General features: G+C 57.2%; 3 protein-coding genes across 7 annotated transcripts in view; 2 read left to right on the top strand and 1 right to left on the bottom strand.

Moving 5' to 3' along the window:
* The window catches only part of B4GALNT3 (beta-1,4-N-acetyl-galactosaminyltransferase 3), a 94,154-nt gene extending 90,803 nt beyond the window's left edge, over positions 1 to 3,351 (top strand). Inside the window, exon 20 of the mRNA XM_068561838.1 lies at positions 1,305 to 3,351. Coding sequence (XP_068417939.1) covers positions 1,305 to 1,413 — 109 coding nt within the window. The 3' untranslated portion in view covers positions 1,414 to 3,351. The remainder of the gene's footprint in view (positions 1 to 1,304) is intronic.
* A 903-nt stretch (positions 3,352 to 4,254) lies between these two features.
* On the bottom strand, positions 4,255 to 9,309 carry NINJ2 (ninjurin 2). Of its 5 annotated transcripts, none has more exons than XM_068561840.1 (5): positions 8,811 to 8,875; positions 7,445 to 7,535; positions 6,027 to 6,258; positions 5,308 to 5,492; positions 4,255 to 4,833 (listed from the first exon to the last, which is right to left on the bottom strand). In XM_068561840.1, the coding sequence occupies exons 3-4, from the start codon at positions 6,178 to 6,180 to the stop codon at positions 5,326 to 5,328; spliced, it is 321 nt and encodes a 106-aa protein (XP_068417941.1). In that variant the 5' UTR covers positions 6,181 to 6,258; positions 7,445 to 7,535; positions 8,811 to 8,875; the 3' UTR covers positions 4,255 to 4,833; positions 5,308 to 5,325. The 5 variants fall into 5 exon arrangements, with proteins under 5 accessions (XP_068417941.1, XP_068417943.1, XP_068417945.1 ...); XM_068561842.1 differs by having other exon boundaries at positions 5,312 to 5,492; XM_068561844.1 differs by lacking the exons at positions 7,445 to 7,535; positions 8,811 to 8,875 and adding an exon at positions 9,216 to 9,309.
* The window catches only part of LOC137775191 (uncharacterized), a 111,648-nt gene continuing 102,833 nt past the window's right edge, over positions 6,970 to 15,784 (top strand). Inside the window, exons 1-4 of the mRNA XM_068560859.1 lie at positions 6,970 to 7,060; positions 8,752 to 9,080; positions 9,689 to 9,766; positions 14,181 to 14,232. Coding sequence (XP_068416960.1) covers positions 6,970 to 7,060; positions 8,752 to 9,080; positions 9,689 to 9,766; positions 14,181 to 14,232 — 550 coding nt within the window. The remainder of the gene's footprint in view (positions 7,061 to 8,751; positions 9,081 to 9,688; positions 9,767 to 14,180; positions 14,233 to 15,784) is intronic.

Below are 15,784 nucleotides of genomic sequence, written 5' to 3'. Positions count from 1 at the left end.
GTATCCAGGAGGTTCTGGGTCCCTGGTAGAAGGGAGTTGGGGGGAGGAGGACAGGGTCTGTGGTATGTAAAGAAGAGGCAGGACCAGCCGCGGCAGGGAGTGGGTGGGAAGAGGGGTTGCAGCAGAGAGCAGGCTGGTGGGACCCCAGGGTGAGGGGATTTCAGAGCATATGGGTGGTGAGGAGGTGGAGGCTTAATCTGAGATTCCTCCTTCCAGAATTTATTGCCAAGAGAAGGGGAGGGAAGGCGGATGATCCCTTGGGATTTGAGCTTAAGGCGGAGGTGGGGGGGGGGGCAAAGGAGGGAGAGGGGAAAAACCCAAGAGAGAAAGGGTGTAATTGCTGGAACAGTGCCCAGAGGAGGCAGACAGGCAAGGTCAGGGGCTCCGGGGGAGAGGGGACCTTGACAGGGAAGAGACGCTCTTCTTCCTGAGACACAGGGCACTTCCTCACCCACCAGTCACTGGGCGCCTGTACTTGGCAGGTGATTTACATCCATCACCTCCTTTATTCCTCCCCAGAACTCTGTGAGGTAGGTGTGATTGTCTCCGTTCTCCAGATGAAAAAACTGAGCCTTGAGGAGAAGTTAACAACTTGCCCCAAATCTCACAGCTATGACTGTTGGAGGCTTAACAACCCGGTCTGCTTGTTTTTTCCCTAGAGAGCAGGCAGGAGGGAAGGTGACAATACTGAGGGAATTTAAGGTGCAAAGGAGGGAGGGTGAGGGAGCTTGTATTAGATAACGCAGCTCCCGTAAAGCTCTGTCAGTCAGACCCCAAGGTGGACAGAAGCCTGGGCTGGTGTTCCCTCCACCGCTGCGAAGAGGCAGACCTCGACCAGTTCTGGACCTGCCTGCCTCCTCTGAAGCCCGAGGAGAGAGAAACGGCTCCAAATGCCAGTTATTTCCACCCGCTGGAAGCACAGGCCTCCCGACAGGCCATGCATGTGGAAAGGGGGCGGGGAGGGATGGGAGAGGTCTTCTCTGTGTCCTCCACACTCCACCCCCGACCCCCGCCTCCATCATCACTGGTCCTCACCTCACCCTCGCCGTACCCAGCCCATCGTTATCCTTTCTAGATGTAGAGGCTCTGAAAGATGCCGTGCCTCATAGGTCCGGAGCTGGGCTTCCAGCCCAGGCCCTTTGGCTCTCTTTGCACGCCCCACCCGCTCCCCTGCCCCGTGGGGAGTAGCCAGAGGGTGACAGGGACAGGGCCTGGCGGAGACGTGGAAGGCAGGCTCCTCGGGGGCCCCCCTCCCCACCCCCGCCTCTGTGCACCTGTCACTCATCCCGTCCCTTCCCACCCAGGATCCTCCAAGCAGGCCTGGAAGTGGAGCGTCTCTCCCTCCGGAATTTCTTCCATCACTTCCATTCCAAGCGAGGCATGTGGAACCGCCGCCAGATGAAGACGCCATAACCCCGGGGGTGGCCCGCTGGACCCACCGCTTCCGGCCCCTGCACCGCGGTGGCCTGGCCAGTGCCTGCTTGCTGCCGGAGGGGGAGAGGGAGGGGAGCAGGGGCCGCGCTGGGCCCGAGGGGCCTCCGAGCCGACACCCCCTGCGCCGGCAGCCGTCCTCCATGGGAGGAGGCCAAGGCCTCTCCCCACCTCTGGGCCTCCGGGGCCAGGAGATGGGAAAGAGACGGGACAGCTCCCGGGAAGGGCGGTGGAACCGGGTTGAGGAAGGAAAGCCCTCCCTGGGCGACACCACCCTGACCGGGAGGTGCCTTCCAGCGTCCACCCCGGGCTCCTCAGGGGGCAGTGGCCGTGGACTGGGAAGCTCTCCTATTGGACGTATTTTATTGGGGTTTTAATTTTTTTAACAGAAAACCAAAACTGTAACTGTCCAGATCCAGCATTGACTGTGAGGGGGCAGAGTCGTGCATTAAGGGGGGGCCCCGCATACCTCAGACCCACAGGTGCGTCCCTCGGCCCTTGACCAACAGCTGATTTGTAACCCAGGAGCCGGCCTCCCGTGGAGCCGTTCTCAGCTCTCCCGCAGGCATGTGGCTCCAGGACACGCATATCTCTCCCAGGTGGCCACCCGACAGCTGGCCACCGATTAGGGCATTAACCTTACCCTCCAGGTGACACTAACTCCAGACTGGCATCCTCTTCCCGGTGCCACGGGGGGCTGGGAGCCGGGGAACCGATGGGCAGGGGGCTCCTGGCCCCCTGGTGTTGGGTGAATAGGCCGTGTATCATGGGCAAGGTGGGGAAGGCAGGGACGAGAAGCCCCTTTCTGTCCCAGCGGCCTGTGAGCTGGGCCTTGGGGACCATGTGAAGCAGAGCCGGGAGAGGATGAGAGGAGGGGTGGGATCCAGCGGGAAGGGATGAGAAGGGAAGTGGGAAGCTTGAGTGCTCACAGCCCAGCTCCCTCCTGCAGAGAGGGCCCCAGGCCGGCCCGGGTGGGGAAGACAGGAGGAAGACACTCTGAACTAGGGAACAGGGACGGTGGGGGGGAAGGTCTGGGGAGGCGAGGGCATCGCTCTGAACTACTTCCTCACATGGAAGGAAGCAGGGCCGGAGGATGAAAAGTGAAGCCGTTTCAGGGAACACAGCCCTTGACCTTCGTAGTCTGGGGCACCCTCTCTGTCACCTACGATCACGCACGTATCTTGCACTAATGATCCCAGACGCCTTTGTGGCTGGGGATTTTTCTACTGCTGCTGCCTCTGCCGCTACTCTGATTCACCAACGGTGCATCGGACACTGCATCTCGAAGCCCAGTGTCTGTGAGGAAGGGCGTAGGGGGAGGTGCAGCTGGGCCCAGGGGGCCAGTCAGCTGGGCCCAGGCTCCGTGCTGTGGCAGAGTCCAAGTCACAGTACGTGGAGCTGCAGGGTCTACTTGGTGGGCCCTGCATTCACCAAGAGCATGAACTTGGCATATGGGAGAGTGGAGCCCCTCGAGAACCTTCTGGAGCTTGAAGAGAATCCCTGCCTCCCTCTTAAGAAATCAGGAAGGACACAGACTTTTCAATTCATAGACTGTGGTTTACGGAGGCCATATCTGCCCTCAGGCTGTGGCTTTTTATGGTCCTTGCTCAGGCTCCGTGCCTTGGGAAAGGGCTGTAGGGAGTAGGTGAGAGCTGCAGTTGGCTGGCTGGGGTGCCACGTTTCTTTCTGGGGCCACTCTCATCCCTGGGCATCGCCCTGCAAGGCCCGAATCTACCCAGACAGCCCTCCCGCTTCACCCCTCCTGATGACAGGAGCCCGCCCAGCCTCCCCTGCCTGATGCATCACCCCCTCTGCCCCAGCCAGTGCCTTGTGTTTGAAGTTTGTTACCTCCACACCGCCTGCCTTAATGGAGAGGGCCTGGCAAGGCCCCTACTCTGTAGGGAAATGTGTAGGGTGGGGGGAGGGAAAGCATTGAATACAGCATCTTCTCAGAAAACAAAACGCTCTTGTGTTTTCCTCTTGCCCATCAGGGTGGGAGAGGGGTGGGCCCAGGGTTCACGTCGCCGTCCTGCAGCTGTCAGGCCTCTGATGGACGTGCCAGGGACCCTCCACACCACCCTCCACCCTTCACCGCCTGGGGGGCGGGGGTCAGCCCTCCCTGGGCTGTGGTTTACTCGAAGGGGCACACCTGGTTCCTGCCTGAGGAGCATTTTCTGAGCAGTAGATTCGTGGAGGTTGGTGGTTTCAGTTGAGAAAGGATGGTGGACACAGGATGGTTGGATAAACAGTGGAGAGAAACTGAGGTGTGGCTTATTGTAACAGAGCAGATAGGGACTTCCTGGGTGGTCCAGTGGTTAAGAATCCACCTTGCAACGCAGGGGACGCGGGTTCGATCCCTGGTCAGGCAACTAAGATCCCACATGCCACGGGGCAACTAAGCCCGCGTGCTGCAACTACTGAACCCACGGGCTCTGGAGCCCGCGTGCCACAACTAGAGAGCAGCCCGCGCGCCGCAACTAGAGAAGCCCGCGCGCCGCAACGAAGATCCTGCGTGCCGCAACTAAGACCCGACGCAGCCAAATAAATAAATAAAATGTTAAAATAAATAAAAATAAAATAAAAGAGCAGACAATCTAAAGTCATTTCTGTTTGAGCTGGGGGTGCCCTGTTGCTGCTTTACAGGTACAAAGGTACTGTCCTAGTCATATTTGGTCTAGGCAGAGATCAAAATTAGTTTTTATTCCTTAAACTCATGCCCAAGAGGAGGTGCTGCTATGAAAGCTGGGGCAGCCTATAGTAGGGTCTCAAAAAGCAGCATGCGTACACACACCAATCCAGAAATGACTCGTCTGCCACTGGTGCAGCAGTTGGTAATTAGCCCAAGGCACTCGGGCCGGGAAATTTGACTCAGCAGGACCCGGAGGAGAGGGAATGACTTAAAAGCCTCTTCTCCCTCCAGGCTCGGGGTTGCTCCTTTGAGCCGTTTCTAGGACACAGATGGAGAGAGCAGCCCGGGTGCTCGAGCCTCCCCAGCTGAAGACTTAAAGACTGACTCACAGTGGATTTGCAGAAACCTTTAAAGAGAGAAATCATTCCATCCCACAGAAAGGGAAAACAGGCCTGGAGCAGAGCGGAGGAATGGGGTGGGGTCAGAACCAGAGTGCTTAAGCTGGGCAGGCCCAGCCTTCGGTAGGCATGCCTGAGGTACAGGAGATGCTGCCAGGAGGAAGGTGGGTGGTACCCCAGTCCGAGCTCAGGGCACCAGACCGAGATGAGTTCACTTAAGCTGGTAAAAGGGCCCATCTTTGTTCCGGGGCCGAGGGTAGGAAGCAAGGGCATCTATGTTGCCCTTCCAGGAGCTCTCCCAGGGGCTGCGGACTGTGCCCATCAGCCTGGCAGATGAGCGGGGGAGAGAGGAGGAAGCAGTGGCCGGCCCAGAACCTGCAGGGAAGCAGAGGGATGGTGAGGAGGGCAGGTCAGACCAGTGCCTCAGGCTTAAGTGTCCCACGATTGCCCTGGCAGCCTTCTCAGGACGCAGGTGCGGGTTCAGATCTGAATCTGCAGCGGGGCCTGAGGCTCTGCGCTGCCGGCCAGTTCCCAGTGGTTTTGTTGGCGCTGCCGGCCCGTGGACCACGATTGGAGCTGTACAGGCTCCTGGACAGTGCCAAGGAGAAAATCCACATCTCCCTCTTCCCCCCACTAACCACAGCCTCCACCCAGCCCAGGCTGGAGAGAAGCCCAGCCTAAGAAGAGAGAGCACAAGGGGACCTTGGTGAGTCCCAAGCCAAGCTCTTCTCCAAGAGCCCGTCCCTGCCCCAGGTCTATATTCTTCCCCTTTTGCTTGGCAAGGCTCTCTCTCAGCCCAAACCCCCAGAGGTGAGAAGGGCCACCTGGGGACCTCCCATCCTCCCTCACCTGCCTTCTAGGCTGTGTTCAGAGAGGGGTCCTTGAGGTCCTGGCAGCCAGGAACCCAGTCTTATGTGCCCCGAAGGCCGTGATGAAGACGTTGATGATGACGGTGATGAAGACCAAGATGGTGGCTGCATTGTTGAGCTGGTTTAGTCGCCACTGCTTTTCTACCTCGTTGAGGTTCAGTCGAGCTGTGGAGAAGGGGGAGTGGCAGGTAAGGGTCTGGGTGGGGGGCGGTGGCCACAGCCTGGAGCTTCCCCCACCACAGCCGCTAGAGTCCAGAGAAAGTCTGGTCCCTCAGAGATCAAGGGAGGTGGCAGCCATTGTGCTGAGATGCTTTCTCCCCCACTGACCAGTGTGGGGTATCCATGTGGTACTCAATAGAGCTGGGATTTGGGAAGTTATACTGGGTCTTCTAAGAGTAGGGATGCACGCTCCCACAAGAGGCTCAAAGGAACGCTGCTATGAGTTAGTGAGCATAGTCATTCAGCAGGTATTATGGAGTGGCCACTAGATGGGATACCAGGAGGTGGGACAGGTGCCTGTCCGCACTGTGTGGCTGTTACTCGGGCATTTGCAGGTGTACAGGGCTAACAGCAGGTTATGGCTCAGAAGGTGGCCTGTGCAAATGCAGGGTGTGACAGGGAGGCACTTGGGGCATTTCTTCCCACCAGGGGGGCACCCCCCCCCCACCCCGAGGCCAACTCCAGGCCTGGGCTCCTCACCAATGACCATGAGGAGGATTCCAATGACCACCTGCAGGAGCAGAGAGATGCTGATGAGGGTGACGAGGGTGGTGTAGTGAAGAGAGGACGGCCCCTGCTCCAGCACCACTTTCAGCTGCGTGGCATTAGACACAAAGAGGGCCACGTCCAGCATGCTCTCTGCCACGCTCTTCTTGGTGGCATAGTGGTTCAGGTTGATGGGCGGGCTCCTCCTGGGGCTGGCGTTCCCAGGCTGTAGGGGACAAAACACAGGCTTACCTGGGAGGCCCCGGAAGGAAAGTGGTTGAGAGGCAGGGAAGAGGAGTGGGGTTTTAAAGGTCTCCCCTCACCAGGTGGGAAACGAGGGCAGGTAACCCCCTTCTCGGTGCTGTGGTCTGAAAGAATAAAGAGGTGGACTAGAAAACCCTTACGTGCGTTTGAACTTGGAAATGATGCTGTGTTGTAATTTCTGTTTCATGGAGGGTCACTCTGCCTCACACCTTCACACCTCGAAAGGGAGGAGGAGCCTGGGCTGCTTGTAAATGAGCAGTCCTCATTTTATTCGCCCTTTTACCTGGGCCAGGCCTGGCCTTGGGCGGCTCTTTTCCTCCGAGAGGAAAGCGTCTCAGCTCTGAGGCCTGGCTGGAGAAGGAAAAGGCACCTCTTCTTCCAGAACGATGCGGCCCTGAGGCGGGGTGCAGAGCTTCACAAATGGAACAGGAGCTGCCTGTGGGTCCCACTCGGCCCTCGCGGGGAGCCCTGGAGCCGCAGCCCTGCTCGGGCACACGTCTATGTGCCCACATGCACGCACACAGCAAAACATACTGGCCAAAAGCTCTTCGTTTGTTTTTGTATTACTTTTTGGTGAGAATTTATTGAAGCATAATTTACATTTGATTTGATTTTGAAATATTAAAACAAAGCTCTTCTTGAGAAGTCACTCACTCTAAAAGAGAGAGTCACGATGCAGTGCCTGTGGTGTGGGCCTCTGCGCTGGACCAAGAAATTCACACTGGATGGTGCAGGCAACCCTGCAGTCACTCAAGAGAACCTGGGTAGGTTTTAGGGAGATTGATTTAGTATGGCGCTTGCGATGCATCGGCTCATGAGGGCCCAGAGACAGGGAGACCCATTGAAAGGTTATGGTCTTGATTTAGGGTCAGGCTGTCAAGGAAATGAAGCAGAATGGGGGTGAGAAAGGAGAGGAAGGGAGGTCTCGGAGATGTTACAGCCTGGATGGGATGTCTGTTGAGCGGGCGGGTGCGCAGGTGGTTGGATGGGGCAGGTCTCAGAGGGTTCTGGTTGCCCCTTTTGGATGCTGGGCTTGTCTGGAGCTAGCTGGCCTGGTTGGTTAGGGCCAGGGATCCCAAGGCCAATACCCCACAAAGCCCACACAGTCCCTGTCAGCCCTGAGGCTACAACCTGTGGTCCTAGCTTACCTGGTAAATGTTTGTTCTGGGTATAAAATGCCCTCACAAGGAGAGAGAGTCCATGCGGCAGCCCCTGGCTCTCTTCACGATGCAGAGGCCTCTGCCGGGCACAGCTGTGAGCTGGGACTTCTTTGCCCCCGTTCCCCCCACTACCCTCCAGTTTGCCCATAGCGATGAGCTTTGCACTTTCTCCTCCTTCCAAACCTGGCTCTAAGTCCAAGACCTGATAAACTGTGAAATTACTAAGAAAGCTTCAGGGAGAGACCCCCTTCTCTAAAAAGTTGCATATGAACAGTGGGCAAAACCATAAATCCCAACCTCTAGTGGTGTTTCGCTTTGTTTTGTTTTGTTTTTGAGCATCAAGCAGATAGTGCGTGCAGGCAGGGGTAGCAGGGGTGGGTATCAGGTCTTCCAGAGCCTCAGCAAAGACGGCTGTTCCTAGGTTTTAATAGACCTGATGGGCTTTGGTTGTTAAGTGATCTCAGGGCCATCGCTTCACAGAGGATGTGGGTTCCCAGGAGCACAGGAGGGGACAGGCCTCATCCTCTCCTCTTTAATTTAGGGCCTGCTTTTATTTTGATTTGTGCCAGTTGGGGCTGCTTTATAACTGAGAGTGGTGGCGGGAAGCTTTCAGGGGCCCCTCTAAGTCCCCCAGGGCACCGTTCTCCCGTGTCCACATGGTGGCGCTCAGGGTCCGGAGGAGCAACTTTGGTACCAGCTGCGCGGCGTTGCGGGGTGGAGTGGCGAGGGATCCACTGACAGGACAGGACTGGTGTGAAACCTGGACCTCGTGGAGGCCCGGGACGGGAGCCTGTTCACAGGTCTGCACAGGCCGGCCTAAAACCCACCAAGCGTGTCAAATGAGGGTTCAAATGATCCAGTCCTGATATTGGGGCCTGCGTGGGTGGGTCACCTTGCAGGGTGGGGACTTGGTTAGAAGACAGATGGCTGGGAGACCCTGGGAGACGCTGCCTAGAAAGGGATCGCCCCGTGGTAGTATCTTTAAAAAGCAGGAAAAGGGTTTTCTTAATCCCTCTGAGCCACTTTAGGTGCAGCCCTGCCCTGAGGCAGAGGGATGGTTGAAATGACCTGAGGGCCCTCCCTTATGGCCTGAGGATTCGATTGGATGAACCCCTGAATCCTGCAGGTCGCCCCCCTTTCTGCCGACAGCCCGGAGCCCAGGAGCGACCCCAGGAGGAGTGGGGGCGGGGGCGGGGGGAGGCCGCCGGGCGCGCCCCTGCCTCGGGCGCTGGCCCTTTAAGGCCGGCGTCCCGGGAACAAAGGCCCGGCCTGAGCACCGGCCTGAGTCACTTCAGTTCCTCCGCCCGCGCCCTCCCCTCCCGGCCCGGCCCGGCCCCTTCCCACCCGGGACTACCGGCGGCTCCACGGGGTCCGTCCCTTGTGCCCGGGGGGTCTGCGGAGCGCGCGGGCGCGGTGGGCGCGGGCCTCCCCAGGCCCCTGTCGTCGTCTGGCTCCTCCGGGCGCGAGCCGGGGGCTGGCGGCCGGGACCCCCGACTCTGGGCCTCCCACTTTGGGCCTCAGTTTCCACATCCACAAACCGGGGAGATCCCTTTCTGGAGGCCGAGTGAGCGGGCTCCTCCCCAAAGCAAAGAGAACTCCGAGCCTCGGACTCTTCCCGTCTGAAGTGCGTCTTGCCGTGACCCCTGACCCTCTGTGTCTGTCTCAGGCCCCCACCCCCGCCCTGCACTGTTCCTCCAGGACAGCGCCAAGCCTGAGACGAGCCCCTGCTGGAGATGCGCGCGCCCCTCAACCTGCCCACCCGCGGCAGCTGAGCGCCTAGGCAGGGCCCTGCTGATAGGAAGTCCGGGCTCCGGGGTTCTGGGCGGCAAGAGGACCTGGGTTTGGAGCTGGGGTGGGATGACACCACAGACCCCTCCCCGGATCCCCCGAGTCCTTCCCCCCCCACCCCCCCACCCCCCCACCCCCCCCCGGGCCTTGCCCTAGCACAGCCGTTTCCCTCCCTTTTCCTTGCCCTGCCCTCCATCCCGCTCAGACTTCCCTGTTCCTGGGCTCTGGCTCTGGCTTGCTTGCCAAGTCCCAGCTCCCAAGGCTGGTGTGGATTCCATCCCTTGAAGTCATGGATTGCTCCATTGTTCTGCCAGACAATTACTTATCCCTTAATCCTTGCTGGCCTATATTTTTGTTTCTTGACAAAACTTGAGTTGGATAGGAAAGGAATGCCTCTTTTAACAGAAAAATAAACACAATTTTATATTGTTTATTGACCCTAAGGTCTGTGGGAACACCAGCTCCAACAGATCATTGTGCCCTTTCTTGGAAACAAGATTCCAGGGATGTTCTTCCAAAGGGGTAAGTAACTGTCCTACCAAAAAGCCACGGGATCCACTGCTCAGAGTGTTTAGGACCTGGAGCCCGAGGCAGGAGTGAGGGCGCTGTGGTTGGAAGGCCCAGAGGTGGGGATCTACAGCAGCCCAGGGGGAACCACAGAGGTCACGGCAGGTACAAATCCCGCTCCTGCAACAAGCTGGCTGTGTGCCTGTTCTCATCACCAGGTTCCCTTTCTTATCTGCGAGATGAGGGAGGTGGGATAAATGATTTCTTGGCTCCCTTCCAACCCAGAGTGATCTAGGAGCGGGGAAGCCCCCTCCTCTGCCTGGAGTCTCAGGGGCCGAGGACATGGCTTCCGAGAGGCAGAGGCCATGACTCACTTGCCCTCGGCAGCTCCAGGGCAGGGGTGACCCTCCAGTGAGTCATTCCTGTCAGCCCTGAGAAAAGCCATATGGCAGCTTCCCCGTGTATCAGCTCAAACTCAGGGCATTAGACAAAATAGGCCCAGAGGAGCCGTGGGCTGTCGTCCCCTCTGTCAAAATGCCTGACTACCCAGAAAAGCCACCTGAAAGGAGACAGTGAAGAGCCCGCCTTTGGAGGGCTGGTTTCACAAGAGGGAAGGGCAGATCCCAGCCCAGGAAGAGTGAGCGATTGGTTCAGATACATGGATTTGAGTGACCTACTGTGCCGATTTGCCTTTGATGAGGTGCCTGAGATCCCCGATTCTCTGTCAGGATTAAGTGTGAGAGGGTGCCCAGGTCTGTCATACTGCAGACACACGCAGGCCCCAGAACACTGGGAATGATGGCAGTTCCCACTTACAGATTACAGACCTTGCGCCTGACGCACGGCTAAACACGGGACATAAGTCATCTTATCCAGTCCCCACACAGCCCTGCGAAGTTGGTGAGGGCATCCTTATCGTAGTTGAAAAAACAGAGGCTCAGAGAGCCTAAGTAACTTGTCCCACAGCACAGTCTTTATCCCAGTTCTCTATATGCCAGAGCCTCTAACTTGAACCCCTACTCTGTGACCTCCCAGAAGTTGAAGATAGACTCCCTGCCTCCAAGGAGTTTAGGCTCTAAAGATAGACTTATGTGGCCTCAGATGAAAGAAGACCAAATGGACACTTGCTCAGAGGAGGTATAACACCCCTCCTGGGGTGGCACTTATGTTGGGCTTTCCTGAATCTACAGGGGGCCTGTGTCCTGGGCCCCTGCCCCACTGCGGCAGAAAGGGCCCTACACCCATAGTCAAAAGGCTTGAGTTCAAACTGGTGAGAGGTGATCCTGGCAGCTGGAAGAATAGGGTTGACAGAGAAACTTTCATCCGGACATTTTGAATTTTGACTCATGTAAATGTTTGAACTATCTAAAAATAAATAATAAATAAATAAATAAATAAAACAGAAACGAATATGCACCCCAAAAGGCCAGTGGTTTATATAAAGCAGAATTTATAACTTCACCTCACCTAGGCCTTAGCTTCTCCATGTGTGAAATGGGAATAATATGCCCTGTTTAGCCCAAAGTGCCGTTAAAAAGATCAGTGAGGTAATGTGGGTGAATGTGCTTTGAAAGCTGTGCAGCCTTAGAACAAGGATGAGGTGAGAGAGAAGGCCCTCCTACTCAGGACCACACTCCCACCTGTGGGCCTGGAGGCATTTAAGGCCTGGGTGCTGACTCAGCCCGACCCGGCCCACCTTCCGAAGGTTTGTCTTCTCAGCAGCACCCCTGGTCTTTGAAACCCTTCTCTACCCATCCGAGAACCTGTCTCCTCGCCCACCTGGGGGACGCTCCCCTTCAAGCTGCTCCAGGCCCATCTCTCAAGGAGGGAAATTCTCAGACAAGCCCCCCTACACTGGGTCCCCAAGGTCTCTGCTGTGCAGAGCCCCCCGGCCGGCTTCCACCTGCATCTCCAGCCGGTGTCCCGCTCCGCTGCCCTCCCTGGAGGGGCCAAGGTCTGCCCCTCCTTACTGGGCCGCACCACATGACTGACTGTTCCCTGAACACACCCCGGCCTTCCACCTGCCCCTGCTCCCTCCAGGGCTAAAGGCCTTTCTTCCCTGTGCCCCTTGGGAGGCCGGCCCTCCCGTCTAGACCGTGGGCTGTGTTCGGAGCCCTCCAGGTGGCCCCTCCGGCCACCTGCTTTCCCGTGGGGAATCCATCTTCCATATTCCTGGGTCTCCACGGCGCCAGGCTCAGTGATTTGCCCACATTAAATGCACAGTAAACGATCACAGCATTGAATATTTTATGTGAAAGAGTTACTTCAAAGAGTTTTTTTGAAAAAGACCAAAGAATGGATCTCTGAGGGTGGGATTTTAGGCCCAAGGACTGCTGGGTGAGGGGCGTGCTGTTTGGACAGTGAATCTGTGCCCCTGGTCCAGGGATAGCCCATTTCCCCGGGTATCCTGCCTCAGGGAACCAGTGACTCAGGCCGGCTGCTGCCACTGGTCTTCAGGCCAAAGCCTGCCAAGGCCCGGACCCCTGAGGCACTCAGCCTGCAGCGTTCCTGTGCCAAGAGCAGTGGGTCCCTTAAACGTCAACAGGCTCTGATACACCGCGGGTGGTGTGTCCGCGTGCTGTTCCCGTCATAACACCAAACTGGCCCAGAAATCTCCTCTGAGCCCTGGGCGCAGTCTTGCAAGGCGCCAGCCCTGCCCCAGGTGCACACGGTTGCAGCCGGCGCTCAGGGCTCAGGCCCTGCAGAGGCCACCCTGGGAAGGTGTGCAACGCCTCCTCATCCTCCAGGGGGCCCACGACACTGTGTGGGCCCTGGGGCAGCCCGGCCTGGCCAGGGGCCCCAGGGATTTTGATCCCCCTGTGAGTCCAGAGGTGACAGGCTTTCTCTCTGACAAAAGGGGGCTGTGGACATGCGGGAGCAGAGTGGGCAGGCAGGGGCGGGAAGGCGCGGGGGCTGTGATAGGAACCCTGTGGGGCCTGCTTCCTTTTTCTTAGGCAGCATTTTCCACCTCCCCTGCGAGAGGTCACCTTGTCAGCCATCTGGGTCAGGGTCCAAAGTTAATTGTGGATTTGCCACATAGAAACTTCCATAGAATTGGAAAACAAGTTCTTTCCGAATTAGCACATTGCTCTGGGGCTTCCAGATCCATCCGGCGCTTTGCTCCGGGCTTTGGGGCTCTCAGCAGCATCCCCCAAGCCCGCCTGACCCATCTCTGCTCTTGGTAATCCTACCCATCCTTCAAGGGCCAACAAACTGAGCCAAAATTCAAACAATAATAACTAAATACTGAGAATGCTGTATGCCAGGCACGACCCCATGAAGTTGGTTTTTTTTCTTTGTTTGGGTTTTTTTTTTTTTTTTTTTGCCACACTGAGAAACTTGCAGGATCTTAGTTCCCTGACCAGGAATTGAACCGGGGCCCTTAGCAGTGAAAGCCCAGAGTCCTAACCACTGGACCACCAGGGAATTCCTATGAAGTGGGTATTAAGAGTCCCATTTTACAAGCAAAGACATTGAGGCTCAAAGAGATTAACTGCCCAAAGTCACCAGACACTGAGGGATGGTCCCAGCTCCCACATCCTACGCCTGAGTTCTCCCTTCTCTAGACCAGTGGTTCTCAAAGTGCGGTCCCTAAAGCAGCAACTGCAGCATCACCTGGGAACTTGTTGGAAATGCAGATTCTCAGATTCTACCCTAGACCTGCTGAATCAGAAACTCGGGGTGGTACCCAGCCCTCTATGTTTTAACAAGCCTTCAGGGGAGTCTGATGCACCTCAAGCGGGAGGGCCATTGGCTACATCGCACTGCCACACTGAGCTCGTCACCAACGCCTCACATGCTTACCATCTTCTAAGCTCCGTGCTAGACACTTCCATCGACTGTCACTGAGTTCTTTTAACAACACCTGTTTTACAGATGAGAAAGTCGAGGCTCAGAACAGTTCAGTACTTTTGCCCAGGATCACCCAGCTGTTGAAATTAGAGTTGGGATTTGAACCCAGGCAGGCTCTGGAGCCTGTGTCCTTTTTTATTTTTTTCTGGCCGTGCCACACAGCATATAGGATCTTAGTTCCCCAACCAGGGATCAAACCTGAAGCCCCCACAGTGGAAGCACAGAGTCTTAACCACTGGACCACCAGGGAAGTTCCAAACAGCCTGTGTCCTTAAGCACTACAGTCTTTAGTCCCTGGAAGCGTAGGTCCTGAAACCCCTCAGAGGTGGACCCTGAAGGATGCAGAGGGCATCTCTCCAGACCTGAAGGATGCAGAGGGCATCTCTCCAGATCTCCCCACTGAATGGCGAATAAAACCAATTTATTCGTTTGGCCCCAGCCGCACACGCCAGCAGCTCCCGTCCCCAGTGCCGGGTCATGCCCACCGCGTGCCTGTTTACAGGTCCTGACACGTTTATCCTTAGACCCTCTTCATGTCTTCACTCAAACATTTACTGAGCCTTTCTTGGTTTTGTAGAACCTTAGATTTTGCGGTGGAACCTGTGTCCAGATAGGAAGCCTACACATGGGTAAGTGAAAACGACTCCCGGAACAATTCATCATAAAGCAAAATATCAACATTCCACACGACAGTGCATATGAGTTTCGTATGTTCCCACTAGAGGATATGTTTGCAAAAGGCGAGCGTTATTTCCTTGGAACCTCAGGCAATTAGAATGAGAAGCAGTGAGAGTTGCGCCGGCAGTCCCTGGCTTCAGTCCAGGGGAGCAGACCTCATCGGGAGATCATATCTGTCACGGAGATGGGAAAAGGGAAGGTGGTGAATTTCCCACCCCACCCAACCGTGCGCAGACCTGCCAACGTCCTATGTGTTCTCCGCTCCTAGCGTGTGCTGGGCAGCGAGGATACCACGAGATCCCCGCCTTCCCGACACCCCTGTTCCCCATATCCCCTAAAACGACAAGGATTAGCCGAGCATCAAGTGCATAAAGGGGGAAGCATAAGGGAGATAAAAAGACCTTTTCAGTCCCACCCCCGTAGATAAGCTTTACGGAAACAAGGACTTTATCTGTCTTGCTCATGGCTGTATCCCAGAGCCCGGCACCTAGCCTGGCGAGCCGAATGAGACAGCGATGGCTCTGGCACCCCTGTATTCATTCACCAGGGGCTGAGGAGGGAGGACCACTTGAGCTGTGCTCCCGGGCTGGACCTCTTACATGGAGCCCTCTGGGGGTGCCGGAAGTGCCTGTCTTCCATAGGCGCGTCCACTCCTGACGCGGCCCTCCGTGCGGCATCACAGCCTCAGCGCGTGTGCACGTGTGTGCATGTGTGTGTGCATGTGTGTCCACTGTCCCTGGGGTCGGCACTGCCAGGGGCCGGGCATAGACAGGCGGGCACAGAGGACGGGGGATGCTGTTGTTTTCACTGGAAGAAGCCCAGCTGCCGCTCCAGGTGGGTGGGATCAAGATGGTGAGGCGTCCCCAGGGCACTGGGTCCCAGATAGCAAAGCCAGGTGCAAACAGCCCTCAGGGTCGGCCAGCCCTGAGTCAGATGCCCTCTCGGCCCAGAGCCTGCCTGCCAGGATTGCTGCCGCCCCCCGCCGCAGTCCCAGGAGTCACCCGCTCTCCCCCCAGGCCCAGCAGACCCCTCTTCCTGCCTCAGGATCACAACTCCCAGCCCCAACTCCTGCACCCTGAGCGGCAGCTCTGGTGTCGTGGGCCAGGGTCTGGGGGAGATGAAGGTCAGCAGATGGGTGGCCCTGGGCTTGGAGCCGGCTGCCATTTCTTTCCCTGGTGACCTCGGGCAGCTCCCACAACCCCACTGCTTCCCAGCCTCCTCTTTGGCAAAAGGAGAGGATGCCGGCCCCCTCCTTCACTGTGAGGAGCTAGCGTGTGGTGAAAGGGGTGAGCCGCTGCCAGACTGCCAAACCTTTGGCTGAAGGGCCGTGAAAGCCCCAGGCCCGTTCTCAGCCAAGCCCCACGGCATCCTCTGGAATGCTCCACCCGTGGTGCTGACCCTGCTGGACAGCCCGAGCTCCAGAATGCTTCCAGAGGTACAGCCTCTCTTTCCATAACTGCGTTTATCCAGCCCTTACCAGGTTCTAGACCTTCTTCTAAGTGT

The sequence above is a fragment of the Eschrichtius robustus genome, chromosome 13, assembly GCF_028021215.1.
Source record: "Eschrichtius robustus isolate mEscRob2 chromosome 13, mEscRob2.pri, whole genome shotgun sequence".
NCBI lineage: Eukaryota > Metazoa > Chordata > Mammalia > Artiodactyla > Eschrichtiidae > Eschrichtius > Eschrichtius robustus.
This window is presented reverse-complemented; position numbering and strand designations above follow the sequence as displayed.

Coding starts and splice junctions, on each gene's coding strand:
- NINJ2 (XM_068561844.1), bottom strand. CDS start 6,180: ATGCTGGACGTGGCCCTCTTTGTGTCTAATGCCACGCAGCTGAAAGTG. Junction 5,493..6,026: donor AATCCTCCTCATGGTCATTG/GTGAGGAGCCCA, acceptor CCTTCTCCACAG/CTCGACTGAACCTCAACGAG.